Here is a 17,310-nt window from a genome sequence, read left to right as displayed (position 1 = left end):
ATGAATATTTTGTCTCTCTATTTACAAAGGAAAGGGATGATCCGGACGTAGTAGTTAAAGAGGAGAGGTGTGAAATATTGGATAAGGTAAACATAACGAGAGAGGAAGCACTAGAGGGACTGGAATCCTTGAAAGTTGATAAGTCACCAGGGCCGGATGGATTGTTTCCTAGGCTATTGAAGGAAGCCAGGGAGGAAATAGCGGATGCTCTGAGGATCATTTTCAATCCTCACTAGATACAGGGGAGGTACCGGAGGACTGGAAGACTGCAAACGTAGTACCATTGTTTAAAAAGGGTATGAGGGAAAGGCCGAACAATTATAGGCCGTCAGTCTTACCTCAGTGGTGGGCAAACTATTAGAATCAATACTGAGAGATAGGATAAACTGTCACTTGGAAAGGCATGGTTTAATCAGGGATGGTCAGCATGGATTTGTTCAGAGAAGGTCATGCCTTACAAATCTGATTGAATTCTTTGAGGAAGTGACAAGGAGGATTGATGAGGGTAGTGCAGTGGATGTTGTCTACATGGATTTTAGTAAGGCATTTGACAAGGTCCCACAAAGCAGACTGATCAGAAAGGTAAAAGCCCATGGGATACAGGGAAATGTGGCGAATTGGATCCAAAATTGTCTCAGTAACAGGAAACAAAGGGTAAAAGTCGATGGATGTCTTTGCGAATGGAAATCCGTTTCCAGTGGTGTGCCACAGGGCTCAGTGTTGGGTCTCTTGCTGTTTGTGGTATATATTAATGATTTGGACTTGAATGTAGGGGGCACGATTGGCAAATTTGCAGACGACACAAAAATTGGCTGTGTAGTTGATAGTGAAGAAGATAGCTGTAGACTCCAAGAAGATATAAATGGGTTGGTGGAATGGACGGAAAAGTGGCAAATGGAGTTCAACCCGGAGAAGTGTGAGGTAATGCACCTAGGGAGGGCAAACAGTAAAAGGGAATACGCAGTAAACGGGAATATATTGAGAGGGGTAGAGGAAGTGAGAGACCTTGGAGTGCATGTTCACAGGTCCCTGAAGGTGGCAGGACAGGTAGATAAGGTTGTGAAGAAGGCATACGGAATGCTCTCCGTTATTAGCCGAGGCATAGAATACAAAAGCAGGGATGTAATGATGGAACTGTATAAAACGCTGGTAAGGCCACAGCTGGAGTATTGTGCGAAGTTCTGGCCACCACATTACAGGAAGGACGTAATTGTTCTGGAGAGAGTGCAGAGACACAAGTCAGGAGTGTGATGGATGCAGCTCCAACAACACTCAAGAAGCTCAACACCATCCAGGACAAAGCAGCCTGCTTGATTGGCACCCCATCCAGCACCCTAAACATTCACCCCCTTCACCACCGGCGCACTGTGGCTGCAGTGTGTATCGTCCACAGGATGCACTTCAGCAACTCGCCAAGGCTTCTTTGACAGCACCTCCCAAACCCGCGACCTCTACCACCTAGAAGGACAAGGGCAGCAGGCACATGGGAACAACACCACTTACACGTTCCCCTCCAAGTCACACACCATCCCGACTTGGAAATATATCGCCGTTCCTTCATCGTCGCTGGGTCAAAATCCTGGAACTCCCTACCTAACAGCACTGTGGGAGAACCTTCACCACACGGACTGCAGCGGTTCAAGGAGGCGGCTCACCGCCACCTTCTCAAGGGCAATTAGGAATGGGCAATAAATGCTGGTCTTGCCAGCGACGCCCACATCCCAGGAACGAATAAAGAAAAAGAGAAGATTTACAGGAATGTTGCCAGGGCTTGAAAATTGCAGCTACAAGGAGAGATTGGATAGGCTGGGGTTGTTTTCCTTGGAGCAGAGGAGGCTGAGGGGAGACTTGATTGAGGTGTACAAAATTATGAGGGGCCTAGATAGAGTAGACAGAAGTACCTGTTTCCCCTAGCGGAGAGTTCAAGAACTAGAGGACATAGATTTAAGCTGATTGGTGGAAGGATTAGAGAGGACATGAGGAAAAACTTTTTACCCAGAGGGTGGTGGGTGTATGGAATTCGCTGCCCGAATTGGTGGTAGAGGCAGGGACCCTCAACTCTTTTTAAAAGTACCTGGACCTGCACCTAAAGTGCTGTAAGCTGCAGGGCTACGGACCGGGTGCTGGAAGGTGGGATTAGAATGGGCACCTGGTTGTTCTTCGAGGCGGTGTGGACATGATTGGCCGAATGGCCCCCTTCTGTGCAGTATCTTTTCAATGGTTCTGTGGTTCTTTGCTAAGGCTGAAAAGGCAGGGGATTAAGAAAATACTAGCAGAAATGAAGCAAAAGGAAACCTAAGGTGAAGGCATGAGTCTGCAGGCAAGTAATGGAACAGTTTTACACCTGATACCCTGTGTGATGGCTACTGAAATGGATGTGCTTTATGAGGTGAATGCAAGGAGGGTTGCCACTCCTGGTACCATCGCATGGGTCAACATTGCAGCATGTTTACAGAGAGATGGAGCTAAATTTCACACCACAGTTGACACTCCATGTGCCAGCTCTATGCTGCGAGGTAGCTTCAGGTCTCCTTCCAGCAGATGGAACTACTCTGCACCTGCTTCTTTGCTGACCCAGAAACTGAGAAGACATTTCCCTATGATCATTGCTAGCTACGTGCACCATGGCCTGTAGAAATGGATGGTGGCATCTTGGTGGGTGCAGCTAATGAGGCTATGCGGGTTCTTGATTACCCTGCTATGCCTTCTTTCATGCACTGCCATTGAAAGCAGGACATGTTGTGATTGGGGTGCTTCTGAGGAAGCATCTAACATTCGTATATTTTAGTAACCATCTCATCTTCTATCCGAGCTTCATTTGGGAAGATGAGCTTCCATCTGGTGTTTTTCCGTAGGTCCTTCTCTTCTTTCAGATATGTCTAATAGGGGGATTCCCTTGGGAAACCCATTGGTGCCAGTAGTGGTGCTGGGGGGAAGAAATGTAATTTTCATCATTTGCACAAAAACTGATTTGAACGCAGTTTCTGGAGGTGAAGGGGCACCGTCCAGCAGACGGGACAAACACACATGGGGGCAGGTGTGAGATTACAATATCCAATACGCACAACAAAGGGTTCCATTGTTACAAGCCCCAGGTCATATGGCTAGATATTGGCAGTAAAGGTAAATTCCTGATTGTGGAGGACGCGAGGTCCGCTTACAAGAGAATATCTAGTGCAGGCCGAAAATTTGTAACATTCACATTTCTGGGGAAGTTCTGACCTCCACTCAGCTGATTGCATATCCAGTACCAGGAATACATCATGTGGAAAACTCACATCCTACCATGCTATATAATATCTGCTGCATCCAACAGTACCCCTTGTAAACGTGGGCAGAAAAAGCAACCAAGGTTATTACTCAAAGGGTTAATCAGAGCAACCAGTACAGGATATTTAACCACCCCAATCTGAAAAAAGTACATTCCAATGCATGCCATCAGTTGAGTGACTTTTAGCCTGCTCCAGCCATGTAGACATACCGAAAAGGGCTTGATCTTGGTGGTTTGTTCCAACTTCCCAGGCAGGTACACGGTGATCCTCCGTGAGCTGCGTCCTTTCTGTCAGATAAATACATCATCATTCAAATTATACACACTATACAGTGCTGTCAAATAGTCACAAATGAGGGCAATTCTTGGCAAATTGCAACTGTTCAGTGTCTGAGGAACCATCCCACCATTAATGGTCAGCGTGCACAGAGTGTCCACTTACTCTGCTCAACATTAATGATCTGTGCCTGTTCACCCTGCCTAATATTTAACAAAGAGCACTCAGTAACTCTACCCTATATAGATGATTACTACCAGGTCCCTCTGCCCCTGATATTGGGACGTGTCTGTATACGCTTGCATCTGATGTGTCCTTTGATGAAACTTACTATAATGGCCTCCAATTCAAGGCCGGTTGGGGAGTGTCGCCGGCCCCCGAATTGCAACGTGCGATGAATGTTGTCCTGACAAATCTTTGCTATTTCTGGGAAAAGAAAGAACATCTGTGTTTAGTGTTTACAATCGGGGTGTATCTCTATAAACTGCCTGCGCAAAATTGTGCTTTTACCCCTTCCCTTTACCTCTGAGATACCGTGGAAAAGATTCAACAACCTCTTCTCTGCTTTTTTAATTAAACTATTGCAATACACTGTACCTTGGAAGTCGTGATTGGGGTTAGTGCCGATGTCCTGCAGGTATCTCATGACATAGGGCCTCAGGTTGCTTGTGCATGGGTGGTAGCCCAAGAAGAGGTAGAGGATCCGCCAGCCCCGTGTACAGCTTTCTCTGTGCAAAGACAATAATAGCGTCACAACCACTCATATTATATTTTTCCAATATTCTCCCCTCATGGCTGGAAGGCACTGACACTTGATGGTGTAAAGTTCCACAGGCACGGGCAAGCCTCTGGTATCTTGCTCGAGCGGTCCATTTTTTACAGGTGACAACGAGCGTTAACAAGCAATTTTACCATTGAGGGTATCATAACCAAGCTTGATCCGTCCTCACCCAAAGTCCACACGTGCACACAATCCAGCAGGAATCAATAGCAGGAGCCCTTGCTGATTTTTTTTTCTCCCTCCCTAATCTAAGACCACTGAAGCTAGCAGACCAGGGATTGAACCTCGAGCCTGCCTGGTCTCATAACACAGTGAGTAATGCACATGCCAACCGAGTCACCGAGAGACCTCCCATAACCAGATATTTATATATTTATAGCCCACCTTCTGAGCAGGTCCCAGTGATGGGCTACTCCATGATCTTTACAGATCCTGGTCACCACTGTTTGTTTCATTTTAAACATTTATTTTTTGGTAATTGTACTCAAAGTGAGGAATGTCACTTCTGGTGATCGGAACATTTTTCCCACTTTGATACTCAAAATGTCGCCATGCTCTCCCGGGACAGTTATAACAAGATTAGATACATAGTCAAGTCCCTGTACAATATTCCATCACTGTACCTCAATTTCAGGAAAGAAAAAACACCCTGCTGGATAATTGCCAACTATCCCACATCTCAAACAATCCCTTTTGGCCTGTGTTGATAATTTAGTGCCAATCTTTGAGTAATTTTAGTTTGAGTATTGTGGATTCTTGCCCATGATGAGTTGAGGCTGACCATTTTCTCTTAGGACTTTTACAGACAGCAGACAGAGGAGGCTTTCACCCCATCAGTCTGACCTGACTGAGAACCCAGCTCCCCAGGGACAGGGTCTAACCCATTGCATCATTCAAAAAAAAATTAGACAATGGACAAGAGTGCACAAGTCCATAAGAGTGAGAGAGCACAGTTGAGTCAGATGTGTTAATTATACTACAACACCAGAGACACAAGGATAACATTCATGAATTGTGAAAAATAAATGAACTATTTACCAATACAAATAGTACAAACAGTTGTTCAAGAACAAGTGAAAGGGAAAAGCATAGAGCAGCGGAAAGAAAGTGTACTTTAGGTACTTTAGGCACGACAGATAAAATGAAAACTAGAAGGCGTAAGGCGATTAACCCAGCATCAAAGCTGTGGCAGGGGGTTGGGAACCTGAGCAGGGAGACAGAGGAAAGCGTATCAGGAAGGGACAGAAGGTATGGAGTAAAAGGTAAAGTGTTAAAAAAGGAAAAAGCAGGAACTAAGTGTCACAAAACATATTTGAAAGTTCTTTATCTGAATGCACGTAGCATTCGTAACAAAATGGACGAGTTAACGGCACAAATAACGACGTATGGGTATGATCTTGTGGCCATTACAGAAACATGGCTGCAGGGTGACAACGACTGGGAATTAAATATGCCAGGGTATTTAACAATCAGGAAGGACAGGCAGAAAGGAAGGGGAGGTGGGGTGGCTATGTTAATAAGGGAAGGAATCACTGTAATACAGAGAAAATATATTGGGACAAAAGATCAGGATAATGAAACAGTTTGGGTAGAGATAAGGAATAATAAGGGGCAAAAAACACTCATGGGCGTAGTATATAGGCCTCCTAATAGTTGCAACTCTGCTGGAAGAAGTATTAATCAGGAAATAGTCGGGGCATGTAATAAGGGAACAGCTATAATTATGGGGGATTTTAACTATCATATTAACTGGACAAATCAAATTGGGCAGGGTAGCCTTGAGGAAGAGTTTATTGAGTGTATTAGGGATGGATTTCTTGAGCAGTATGTAACTGATCCTACAAGGGGGCAAGCAACCTTGGACCTGGTCCTGTGTAATGAGCCAGGATTAATTAATAATGTCCTAGTTAAGGATCCCCTTGGAATGAGTGACCATAACATGGTTACATTCCACATCCAATTAGAGGGTGAGAAGGTTGGTTCTCAAACAAGCGTACTGATCTTGAATATAGGAGACTATGATGGTATGAGAGCGGAATTGATTAAAGTGGACTGGGAAAATAGATTAAAGGGTAAGACGGTACATGAGCAGTGGTGTTCATTTAAGGAGTTATTTTACAACTTTCAAAAAATATATATTCCACTGAGGAAAAAAGGGTGTAAAAGAAATGACAGCCATCTGTGGCTAAGTAAAGAAATTAAGGATAGTATCCGACTAAAAACAAGGACATATAAGGTAGCCAAACTTAGTGGGAGGATAGAAGATTGGGAAGTCTTCAAAAGACAGCAAAAAGTAACAAAAGGATTGATTAAGAAAGGGAAGATAGATTATGAAAATAAATTAGCAAAAAATATAAAAACAGATAGCAAGAGTTTCTACAGTTATATAAAAAGAAAAAGGGTGGCTAAGGCAAACGTAGGTCCTTTAGAGGATGAGACCGGGAAATTAATGGTGGGAAACATGGAGATGGCAAAAATGCTGAACAAATATTTTGTTTCAGTCTTTACGGTAGAGGACACTAAGAATATCCCAACACTGAACAAACAGGGGGCTCTAGGGGGGAGGAGCTAAATACGATTAAAATCACTAAGGAATTGGTACTCAGTAAATTAATGGGACTCAAGGTGGATAAATCCCCTGGACCTGATGGCTTACATCCCAGGGTCTTGAGGGAAGTGGCAGTAGGGATTGTGGATGCTTTGGTAATAATTTTCCAAAATTCTCTGGACTCGGCAAAGGTCCCGGCAGATTGGAAAACTGCCAATGTAACACCCTTATTTAAAAAGGGTAGTAGGCAGAAGGCTGGAAATTATAGACCAGTTTGCTTAACATCTGTGGTGGGTAAAATTTTGGAGTCTATTATTAAGGAGACAGTAGCAGAATATTTGGATAAACATAATTTAATAGGACAAAGTCAGCATGGCTTTACAAAGGGGAAGTCATGTCTGACAAATTTGCTTGAGTTCTTTGAGGATATAACGTACAGGGTGGATAAAGGGGAACCAGTGGACGTAGTGTATTTGGACTTCCAGAAGGCATTCGACAAGGTGCCACATAAAAGATTATTGCTCAAGATAAAGAATCACTGGATTGGGGGTAATATTCTGGCATGGGTGGAGGATTGGTTATCTAACAGGAAGCAGAGAGTTGGGATAAATGGTTCATTCTCGGACTGGCAACCAGTAGCCAGTGGTGTTCCGCAGGGGTCGGTGCTGGGTCCCCAACTCTTTACAATCTATATTAACGATTTGGAGGAGGGGACCGAGTGTAACATATCAAAGTTTGCAGATGATACAAAGATGGGAGGGAAAGTAGAGAGTGAGGAGGACATAAAAAACCTACAAGGGGATATAGACAGGCTGGGTGAGTGGGCGGAGATTTGGCAGGTGCAATACAATATTGGAAAATGTGAGGTTATGCACTATGGCAGGAAAAATCGGAGAGCAAGTTATTATCTTAATGGCGAGAAACTGGAAAGTACTGCAGTACAAAGGGATCTGGGGGTCCTAGTGCAAGAAAATCAAAAAGTTAGTTTGCAGGTGCAGCAGGTGATCAAGAAGGCCAACGGAATGTTGACTTTTATTGCTAGGGGGATAGAATATAAAAACAGGGAGGTATTGCTGCAGTTATATAAGGTATTGGTGAGACCGCACCTGGAATACTGCATACAGTTTTGGTCTCCATACTTAAGAAAAGACATACTTGCTCTCGAAGCAGTACAAAGAAGGTTCACTCGGTTAATCCCGGGGATGAGGGGGCGGACATATGAGGAGAGGTTGAGTAGATTGGGACTCTACTCATTGGAGTTCAGAAGAATGAGAGGCGATCTTATTGAAACATATAAGATTGTGGAGGGGCTTGATCGGGTGGATGCGGTAAGGATGTTCCCAAGGATGGGTGAAACTAGAACTAGGGGGCATAATCTTAGAATAAGGGGCTGCTCTTTCAAAACTGAGATGAGGAGAAACTTCTTCACTCAGAGGGTGGTAGGTCTGTGGAATTTGCTGCCCCAGGAAGCTGTGGAAGCTACATCATTAGATAAATTTAAAACAGAAATAGACAGTTTCCTAGAAGTAAAGGGAATTAGGGGTTACGGGGAGCGGCAGGAAATTGGACATGAATTTAGATTTGAGGTTAGGATCAGATCAGCCATGATCTTATTGAATGGCGGAGCAGGCTGGAGGGGCCGATTGGCCTACTCCTGCTCCTATTTCTTATGTTCTTATGTTCTTATACCCAACGTGAACTGTTCATTACAGCCACAATTTTTCCCCACTCTTCTCCTTGTTAGGGTACAGTTCCATGTACCCTAACAAGGCAGCTCCCCCCCCCCCTGATACCTCAACCGGGGGCCATTCTTCATGTATGAGTCTGGATAGTTGGCAGAATATTCAACCAAGTAGGGGTTAACAGCTAAGCTGACCTTATCCAATGACCATGTATGGGCACTTTCCAGCAGGGGTCACTGGATAGTGATCAGGTGTGGGAACCCTGTCTGATTTTTTTCCTTGCTGGGCCTGATATGCTGCCCTGTCTATGATCAGCCAGATCAGCACAGACTGTGAATTGAACCTGGTACCTTCTGCTCTGTAGGCTCAAGGTCATACTGGCTTGTCAGCTACATATTCCACGCAATCACTCTGCGGTTTTAAATAATTCTTTCCCTCCCATTTTGTACAATCCTTTTTCCCACCTCAACACTCTTCCCATATTACGGAGCACGCATCATTCCCTGACTGAGCAGGGAAGCAACTGACCAACTCTCAGGCCTTTGCCAGTGTGACTCCTGAACCGACCGCTAGGAGATGTGCAAGAGCACCTCAGATTAAGGGTCGCCACTTCACTGCACATCTTCAGTTACACGCTGCTGGAATGCAGCTCAGCCCCAGTAACAGTGACAGATGGTGCGAACAAGTGTGTAATATTTATACAGGTTATCTCAGATGCTGGGGTAGTGAGTAGGTGTGACGTGAGGCTGCAGTATTTACACACAGTTTCTTCACTGTGCTATGGTCCTGTGAAGGTCCTGGACACTTACTTCCTGGGATTATCTGTAACTTGCTTGATGAGCTGACAGCAGACCTCATCCTGTAGCCTCTCCTTCTCCTTGCACAGCTGTGAGGAAGCATAAAATGGACAATCTGCCTGTTAGCAAGAGATACTTCTGGAAAATTTCAAGCAGCAAACATTTCAATGACTTGGACCAACTTTAGATTTTTTTTTCCAGTATTGCCTCTCCCCTCTTGGAAGCTCCGACTCATGCAGGACTACAAGACATAGCTGTTAAGAAGCCTTAAACCTTGGAGGGCATCATGACCCTCTCCTCACTGGATACTCCCAACACTTATTTTCCACGGGCTTAAGTGGCCATTCTTCAAGTGTGAGCTTTGACTGAGGGTTCGCACAGTATTTGGCCTGATCCTGCCCTCACTTGATATCTACAGAAGTGTACTTTCCAGCAGGGTTACTGAATAATGATCAGGAGCAGGGTCTCCTGGCATATTTTTCCTGCCACCTAGCTCAAGGACAGAGACCAATTGTCACACTCGTAACAGTGCCCCAAGTTGAGATTAGCTAGCTCAGCAAAGGCTGGGAATTGAACCTGCGACCTGTCTGCATCATTCAGTACCACACCACAGAATGCATACACCACAGAAATCAGTTAGATGCCAGGGACCTGCTTTAAAAAAATGCTTGAACTATTAGGATCCCTTTTTATTTCATAGTTAGATGAATTGACTTTACAACGAGTAGTCATCATTTCTGAAATAAAAGTGTGATCAACATGGCAGGAGTTGGTCACTGTTCACTCAAGCAAATGGTATGGTATTTATTTCTTTATTTGGTATTTATTTCTTTAAAATACCCTTTATGAACTCCATGATCTATACTCAGTGCACCTCAGGTGGCCGGCTTCATCTCTTCCATTTTTTTTATTCGTTGATGGGATGTGGGCGTCGCTGGCAAGGCCAGCATTTATTGCCTATCCCTAATTGCCCTTGAGAAGGTGGTGGTGAGCCGCCTTCTTGAACCGCTGCAGTCCGTGTGGTGACGGTTCTCCCACAGTGCTGTTAGGAAGGGAGTTCCAGGATTTTGAACCAGCGACGATGAAAGAACGGCGATATATTTCCAAGTTGGGATGGTGTGTGACTTGGAGGGGAACGTGCAGGTGGTGTTGTTCCCATCTGCCTGCTGCCCTTGTCCTTCTAGGTGGTAGAGGTCGTGGGTTTGGGAGGTGCTGTCGAAGAAGCCTTGGCTAGTTGCTGCAGTGCATCCTGTGGATGGTACACACTGCAGCCACGGTGCGCCAGTGGTGAAGGGAGTGAATGTTTAGGGTGGTGGATGGGGTGCCAATCAAGCGGGCTGCTTTGTCCTGGATGGTGTCGAGCTTCTTGAGTGTTGTTGGAGCTGCACTCATCCAGGCAAGGGGAGATTATTCCATCACACTCCTGACTTGTGCCTTGTGGATGGTGGAAAGGCTTTGTGGAGTCAGGAGGTGAGTCACTCACTGCAGAATACTCAGCCTCTGACCTGCTCTTGTAACCACAGTATTTATGTGGCTGGTCCAGTTAAGTTTCTGGTCAATGGTGACCCCCAGGATGTTGATGGTGGGGGATTCGGCGATGGTATTGCCGTTGAATGTCAAGGGGAGGTGGTTAGACTCTCTCTTGTTGGAGATGGTCATTGCCTGGCACTTGTCTGGCGTGAATGTTGCTTGCCACTTATCAGCCCAAGCCTGGATGTTGTCCAGGTCTTGCTGCATGCGGGCTCGGACTCCTTCATTATTTGAGGGGTTGTGAATGGAACTGAACACTGCAACCGTCAGCGAACATCCCCATTTCTGACCTTATGATAGAGGGAAGGTCATTGATGAAGCAGCTGAAGATGGTTGGGCCTAGGACACTGCCCTGAGGAACTCCTGCAGCAATGTCCTGGGGCTGAGATGATTGGCCTCCAACAACCACTACCATCTTCCTTTGTGCTAGGTATGACTCCAGCCACTGGAGAATTTTCCCCCTGATTCCCATTGACTTCAATTTTACTAGGGCTCCTTGGTGCCACACTCGGTCAAATGTTGTCTTGATGTCAACAGCAGTTACTCTCACCTCACCTCTGGAATTCAGCTCCTTTGTTCATGTTTGGACCTAGGTTATAATGAAGTCTGGAGCCGAGTGGTCATGGCAGAACCCAAATTGAGCATCGGTGAGCAGGTTATTGGTGAGTAAGTGCCATTTGATAGCACTGTCGACGACACCTTCCATCACTTTGCTGATGTTTGAGAGTAGACTGATGATGCGGTAATTGGCCGGATTGGATTTGTCCTGCTTTTTGTGGACAGGACATACCTGGGCAATTTTCCACATTGTCAGGTAGATGCCAATGTTGTAGCTATACTGGAACAGTTTGGCTAGAGGCGCAGCTAGTTCTGGAGCACAAGTCTTCAGTGCTGCAGCCGGGATGTTGTTGGGGCCCATAGCCTTTGCTGTATCCAGTGCACTCAGCCGTTTCTTGATATCACGTGGAGTGAATCTAATTGGCTGAAGACTGGCTTCTGTGATGGTGGGGATATCGGGAGGAGGCCGAGATGGATCATCCACTCGGCACTTCTGGCTGAAGATGGTTGCAAACGTTTCAGTCTTGTCTTTTGCACTCACATTTGTCGCTACGAATGCTGTGTGGGACTTGGAGGGAGGCAGGGGGACAGAAAGTTCCTAAAATATTAATGTTCTGAAAGAGACTGACTCACCCGCAGGATACTCTGTAAATAATCTTTGTCGGATTGTTGCTTCTCAGGGGGCTGGTCTCCCATAAACCTCATCAGAGCTGCAGAGAAACAGGAATTAAAGAAAGAAAAGAACTGCCAGCATCTGTACATGGCTTATAACATTGTAGAAACCTCCCAAAGCGCTTCACAATGAATGACTCTTGAACAGTACTGTCTCTTGTTTACATTGTGAACATCAAGGAGAAATCCAATGTCTTCTGAATAAAAATGGCAAAATAATGAACTTAACCATTCGCTGATTCTGAGATCATTAACTCCCAAACTGATTGTCATTAGCCTCAAAACCTTCTTGTCACTAAACCACCAAACCATGTTGTTATGAATCCTGTCAACCCCTGTTGTTAATAACCCCAAACCTGTCAACTCTAACCTCCAAAGCTGGTTTTCATTAACACCAAACACTGTTATCACTAACCACAAATCCTGTTGTCATTAATCCCCAAATCTGTTGCCACTAACTGCTGACAATAATGCAAACCCTGTCATCACTAACCCCCCCCGCCCTGCAAAAAACGATACAAAGCAGGTTCAGATATTCCACAGTTACCCCGTGAAACGCACTCACCTATGAAATTCTTTGCAGCAAGCTGATTTAGTTCATTGTCAACAAAATAAATCAGTGACTCCTGGATGGGAACCTGTAACAAGAATTATGTCTAGAATTATTACTCTACGGTTCCTCTCTCAGCCTCCCTCTGTTAATTCAGTTCATTCACTGTGTACTTATGATGCATTTTTGACCAATGTGGAATACTTTATATTTATCAGTGTTAATTCTCATTTGCCATTTGTCTGCTTAAATGCATAACTCATCTAAGTCCTTTTTGAAATCTTCAGATGTTTCCTATTTTCAACTAACTTCTTATCCATGCCAAAGATGTAGCCTGCATTCCTGTGGCTTTTGGAAGAAATATTTTGTTTTTTTTCTATTTGTAATAAAATGATAACTGCACTCTTTCTATTTGCATTTATGATTTGGTTAATGGTGGAAATCTTCCCTAGTTTAATTAGAAGTCTTTAATTTGGAACTTTGACAAAAGCTTTCTGAAAGTTCAAATAAACAACATCAAAGGTGGCACTACCATCTACTTTATTGGTAACATCCTCAAAGAAGCCAAGGAGATTTGTCAGGCATGATCTTCCCCTTCTTCATCTATGTTGCTGTTTCTTAATTTGTTGCTGCACAGGTTCCTGCACAGCCTGCACCTTGGAATGGCTTCCATTATCTTACCTATAATCATCATTAGGTGAAAGCACCCTTAGTTGTCTGGGTCGGATTAGTGTCCCTTTTAAAATATAAGTACCAAGTTCGTTGATCAGCAGTGCCCAGTGATTTCCTTCATGTCTGTAGCCAGTGCTCTGCAAATTTCCTTCAGCACCCTTGGATGTATGGCTTTTAGTCCAGGACCTTTGTTAATCTGAAGTCCCTTTAACTTATCAAGGCTTTCTGTCAAATTTGCTATCTTTCAAGTGTCTCTCTTGCCTTTTCCATTCATAAATATGTGGAGATTCATTCCTATTTTCCAAGCACCATGCAGGCACCTCACTTTCCTCACCTCCTGATTGCCACATTCTCTTACCTCTGTGTACTGGACCAGGCGATTCGGTGTCTTTCCTTCTGCGCTCATACCCTTCCAGCCAAGCCTAGAATCAGAGTGAGAGGCAGAAAAGACAGTCTTACTAACTCACATTCACAACTGCTTAGTGTTACAGCACATTTACAGAACCAGTCTGATACCCACAGCTGTTGCAACCAGCAGCAGATTCAAGCACTTTGATTATCAGAGACACATCATAGGGGTCTGAGGTGTCAATCTCAGTTCTTCTTTTGGCCTTGGTTCCACTGTAGATAGTGAGATTATAGAAGGACACAGAGTGCAGAAGGGGCAATGTTGGTGGCTGGTGCTGAGCTGAAGTCCAATTTAGGGAATGACCTGCTATGTTGCTTTGGGATTCAGACCTCACGCAGCCAGCTTTCAAACAGTGTATTCGTATTAATGTGTACACCAGTCATTTGTCTCCATGGAACACACGCTGAAAAGTGGACTGGATATTATGGGGAAGGTGGGGGGAAGTCCATTGTCCAGACTTGTTCCACCATATCCAACCTGAGTGATACTATGACAGAGCAGGTGTCTGCACCCTGTTATTAACATCTGTAGTGGAGTCTGGCGCACTCGCACAATAAGCACCAGAGAAGCGTCTCATGAATGCTTCCACTGTTGCTAATGAAGTGTTAGGGTTTAAGATCCAAGACAGGATATAAGCCGGCTTCAACACACTTAGGAACAGAATCCAGACAGAGTGGTTTTTGGAGACCTCATCCAACAGTCTGTGTTCACAGAGATCAGTTAACTACATGAGGACTTGACAGTGGCATGTATTCAATAGCACAGGAAGACATAGCTGTCTCTTATGTTGGTGTCCATGCCATGCCACCACTTTTCTCTGGAGATGCCCCAGGACAATATGAAGTCCCCACAACAAGTACCTTATAGGACATTCCCGGTACGTCTTCTAGAAATGTGTCAAAGCACTTACTCAAATTATGTTTTACGTTTAGGCACTATTGTTATGCAGACAAGCACAGCAGACAGTTTGCACACAGCAAGATCCCACAAATAGTAAATGAAATGAATGATTATTTCATCTGATTATTTTTTGCTGATGCCCATGCAGACACTGCGACAACAGATGAACGGACACCGCGCAACAATCGCCAGACAGGAGGGTTCCCTCCCAGTCGGGGAACACTTCAGGAGTCAAGGACATTCAGCCACCGATCTTCGGGTAAGCGTTCTCCAAGGCGGCCTTCGAGACACACGACAACGCAAAATCGTCGAGCAGAAATTGATAGCCAAGTTCCACACCCATGAGGACGGCCTCAACCGGGATCTTGGGTTCATGTCACGCTACATGTAACCCCACCAGCAAGGGGAAAAAAAAGTTATCTGTTTTTAATATTCTCTCTCTCTCTCTGCCTTTCGGGTCTCTTTCTCTCTGTCTGTGTATTTGACACAATGTGCATTCAGCATACTGGGACCTACTGTTTTCCGTGGCTAACCTGTCTGAACACCAATGACACCTTTGATTGGTGTGATGGTGTCCCAGCTTAATATAAGATATGCAATTTGAGAACCTCTTATTCACTCACTCACCTATTGAAGGAGATAATCTCCGAAAGCTTGTGATTTAAAATAAAATTGTTGGACTATAACCTGGTGTTGTAAGATTCCTTACACTCATGCCTCATAGGCAAGCATGCTACCAACTGAGGCAAACTATGTCAAGGAGCCCTTGCAGCCAGCTACTTCTTCCATTAAGGGATCACTTAGAAGAAACAGCAAACCATAGAGTATTGGTTCATGAGTCACAAGGGGAAAGCACCAGGTTCACTATGTGCACTTGTGCATAAATAAAAAGAATGCCGTTTCCTTATACTGTACATTGCAGTTACTCCTTATGTGCTCATCAGGACAGACAACAGCACTAAAGGAAGCACTAAAGCAAACAAAAGATGCAGGCTAGCAAATCTGTTACGACTATTGTAAGGGCTCAGAAGAAATTGATAATAAAGCACTGATCTCCCATCCTGCACTTGCTGCCTTGTTGCTGGTGGTTCCAGCACATCATTGTCCTGGTCTTGCATGTCTTCTTGCTGCTGCTGTGAAAATTCCATGTTGATAATTTTGCAGTAGGCAGCACAGTAATATAACTCTGGAAAGTACCTCTGGGCCTTATTGCAACACCCTTCTCTGGTTACTAATGTGAGCAAAAAATTAAGTGGCTGTATAAAATGGGGAATTGGCCTCATCCTCGCACTCTTTCTCTTTATATTAGCAGCCAGAGGAAAAATACTCCCTGAAGCATTGAACATCCCAAATTTCTAAGTCCCCTGGTTCACCAATATGTTTGTGGCTGTGTTTTGCTGTGGTATGGCGTTTACATAAAGGTGTCAACAGCCACGGTTTCACCTGGTAGGCAAGATCTCCTTCCACCTATCTTTCCTCCTGCAGTCTTTGACACAGCTGACCACACGATCCATCTCCAACACCTCTCCTCCGTTGTCCAGCTGGGTGGGACTGCCCTCGCCTGGTTCCATTCCTATATATCCAGTTGTAGCCAGAGAATCACCTGCAATGGCTTCTCTTCCCACTCCTGCACTATCACCTCTGGAGTCCCCCAAGGATCTATCCTTAGACTCCTCCTATTTCTCATCTACATGTTGTCCCTTGGCAACATCATCCGTAAACACAACTTCAGGTTCCGCATGTAGGCTGATGACACCCAGCTCCACCTCACCACCACCTCTTGACCCCTCCACTGTTTCTGATTTGTCTGCTGCTTGTCCGACATCCAATATTCGATGAGCAGAAATTTCCTCCAATTAAATATTGGGAAGACCGAAGCCATTGTCTTCAGTCCCCTACAAACTCTGTTCCCTAGCCACCGACACCATCCCTCTCCCTAGCCACTGTCTGAGGCTGAACCAAAACGTTTGCGACCTTGACGCCCTATTTGTCCGAGCTGAGCTTCAATGCCATATCTTCTCCATAACCAAGGTCGCCTTCTTCCACCTCCGTAATAACGCCCATCTCCGTCCCTGCCTCAGCTCATCTGCTGCTGAAACATTCATCCATGCCTTTGTTACCTCGAGACTTCACTATTCCAATGCTCTCATGGCCAGCCTCCCACCTTGCACCATCCATAAACTTGAGCTCATCCAATACTCCGCTGCCCGTATCCTAGTAGCACCAAGTCTCATTCACCTATCACCCCTGTGTTCGCTTCCCCACATTGACTCCCAGTCCGGCAACACCTTCCACCGCGGACACGATGGGCCGAAGGGCCTCTATCCGTGCTGTATAACTCTATAACACCGGATTTTAAAATTTTAATCCTTGTTTTCAAATCCCTCCATCGTCTCACCCCTCCCTATCTCTGTAACCTCCTCCAAACCAACAACCCTCCGAGATCTCTGCGCTCCTCCAATTCTGGCCTCTTGCACATCCCCGATTTTCATCATTCCACCATTAGTGGCCGTGCCTTCAGCTGCCTAGGTCCTAAGCTCTGGAATTCCCTTCCTAAACCTCTCCGTCTCTCCACCTCTCTCTCCTCCTTTAAGGTGCTCTTTAAAACCTACCACTGTGACCTAGCCTGTCCTAATATCACCTCCTGTGGCTTGATGTCAAAA

At 45.1% G+C, this 17,310-nt stretch overlaps 1 protein-coding gene across 1 annotated transcript in view; it reads right to left on the bottom strand.

Moving 5' to 3' along the window:
• LOC137341328 (unconventional myosin-XVB-like) overlaps positions 1 to 17,310 on the bottom strand; it is a 372,666-nt gene that overhangs the window by 42,859 nt on the left and 312,497 nt on the right. The window contains exons 54-60 of the mRNA XM_068004452.1: positions 13,697 to 13,760; positions 12,682 to 12,754; positions 12,078 to 12,154; positions 9,369 to 9,445; positions 4,146 to 4,276; positions 3,880 to 3,974; positions 3,482 to 3,559 (exon numbers count right to left, since the gene is read on the bottom strand). Of these exons, the coding sequence (XP_067860553.1) occupies positions 3,482 to 3,559; positions 3,880 to 3,974; positions 4,146 to 4,276; positions 9,369 to 9,445; positions 12,078 to 12,154; positions 12,682 to 12,754; positions 13,697 to 13,760 (595 nt within the window). The remainder of the gene's footprint in view (positions 1 to 3,481; positions 3,560 to 3,879; positions 3,975 to 4,145; positions 4,277 to 9,368; positions 9,446 to 12,077; positions 12,155 to 12,681; positions 12,755 to 13,696; positions 13,761 to 17,310) is intronic.

Source organism: Heptranchias perlo, chromosome 23 (genome assembly GCF_035084215.1).
Source record: "Heptranchias perlo isolate sHepPer1 chromosome 23, sHepPer1.hap1, whole genome shotgun sequence".
In the NCBI taxonomy this organism is placed as follows: domain Eukaryota; kingdom Metazoa; phylum Chordata; class Chondrichthyes; order Hexanchiformes; family Hexanchidae; genus Heptranchias; species Heptranchias perlo.
This window is presented reverse-complemented; position numbering and strand designations above follow the sequence as displayed.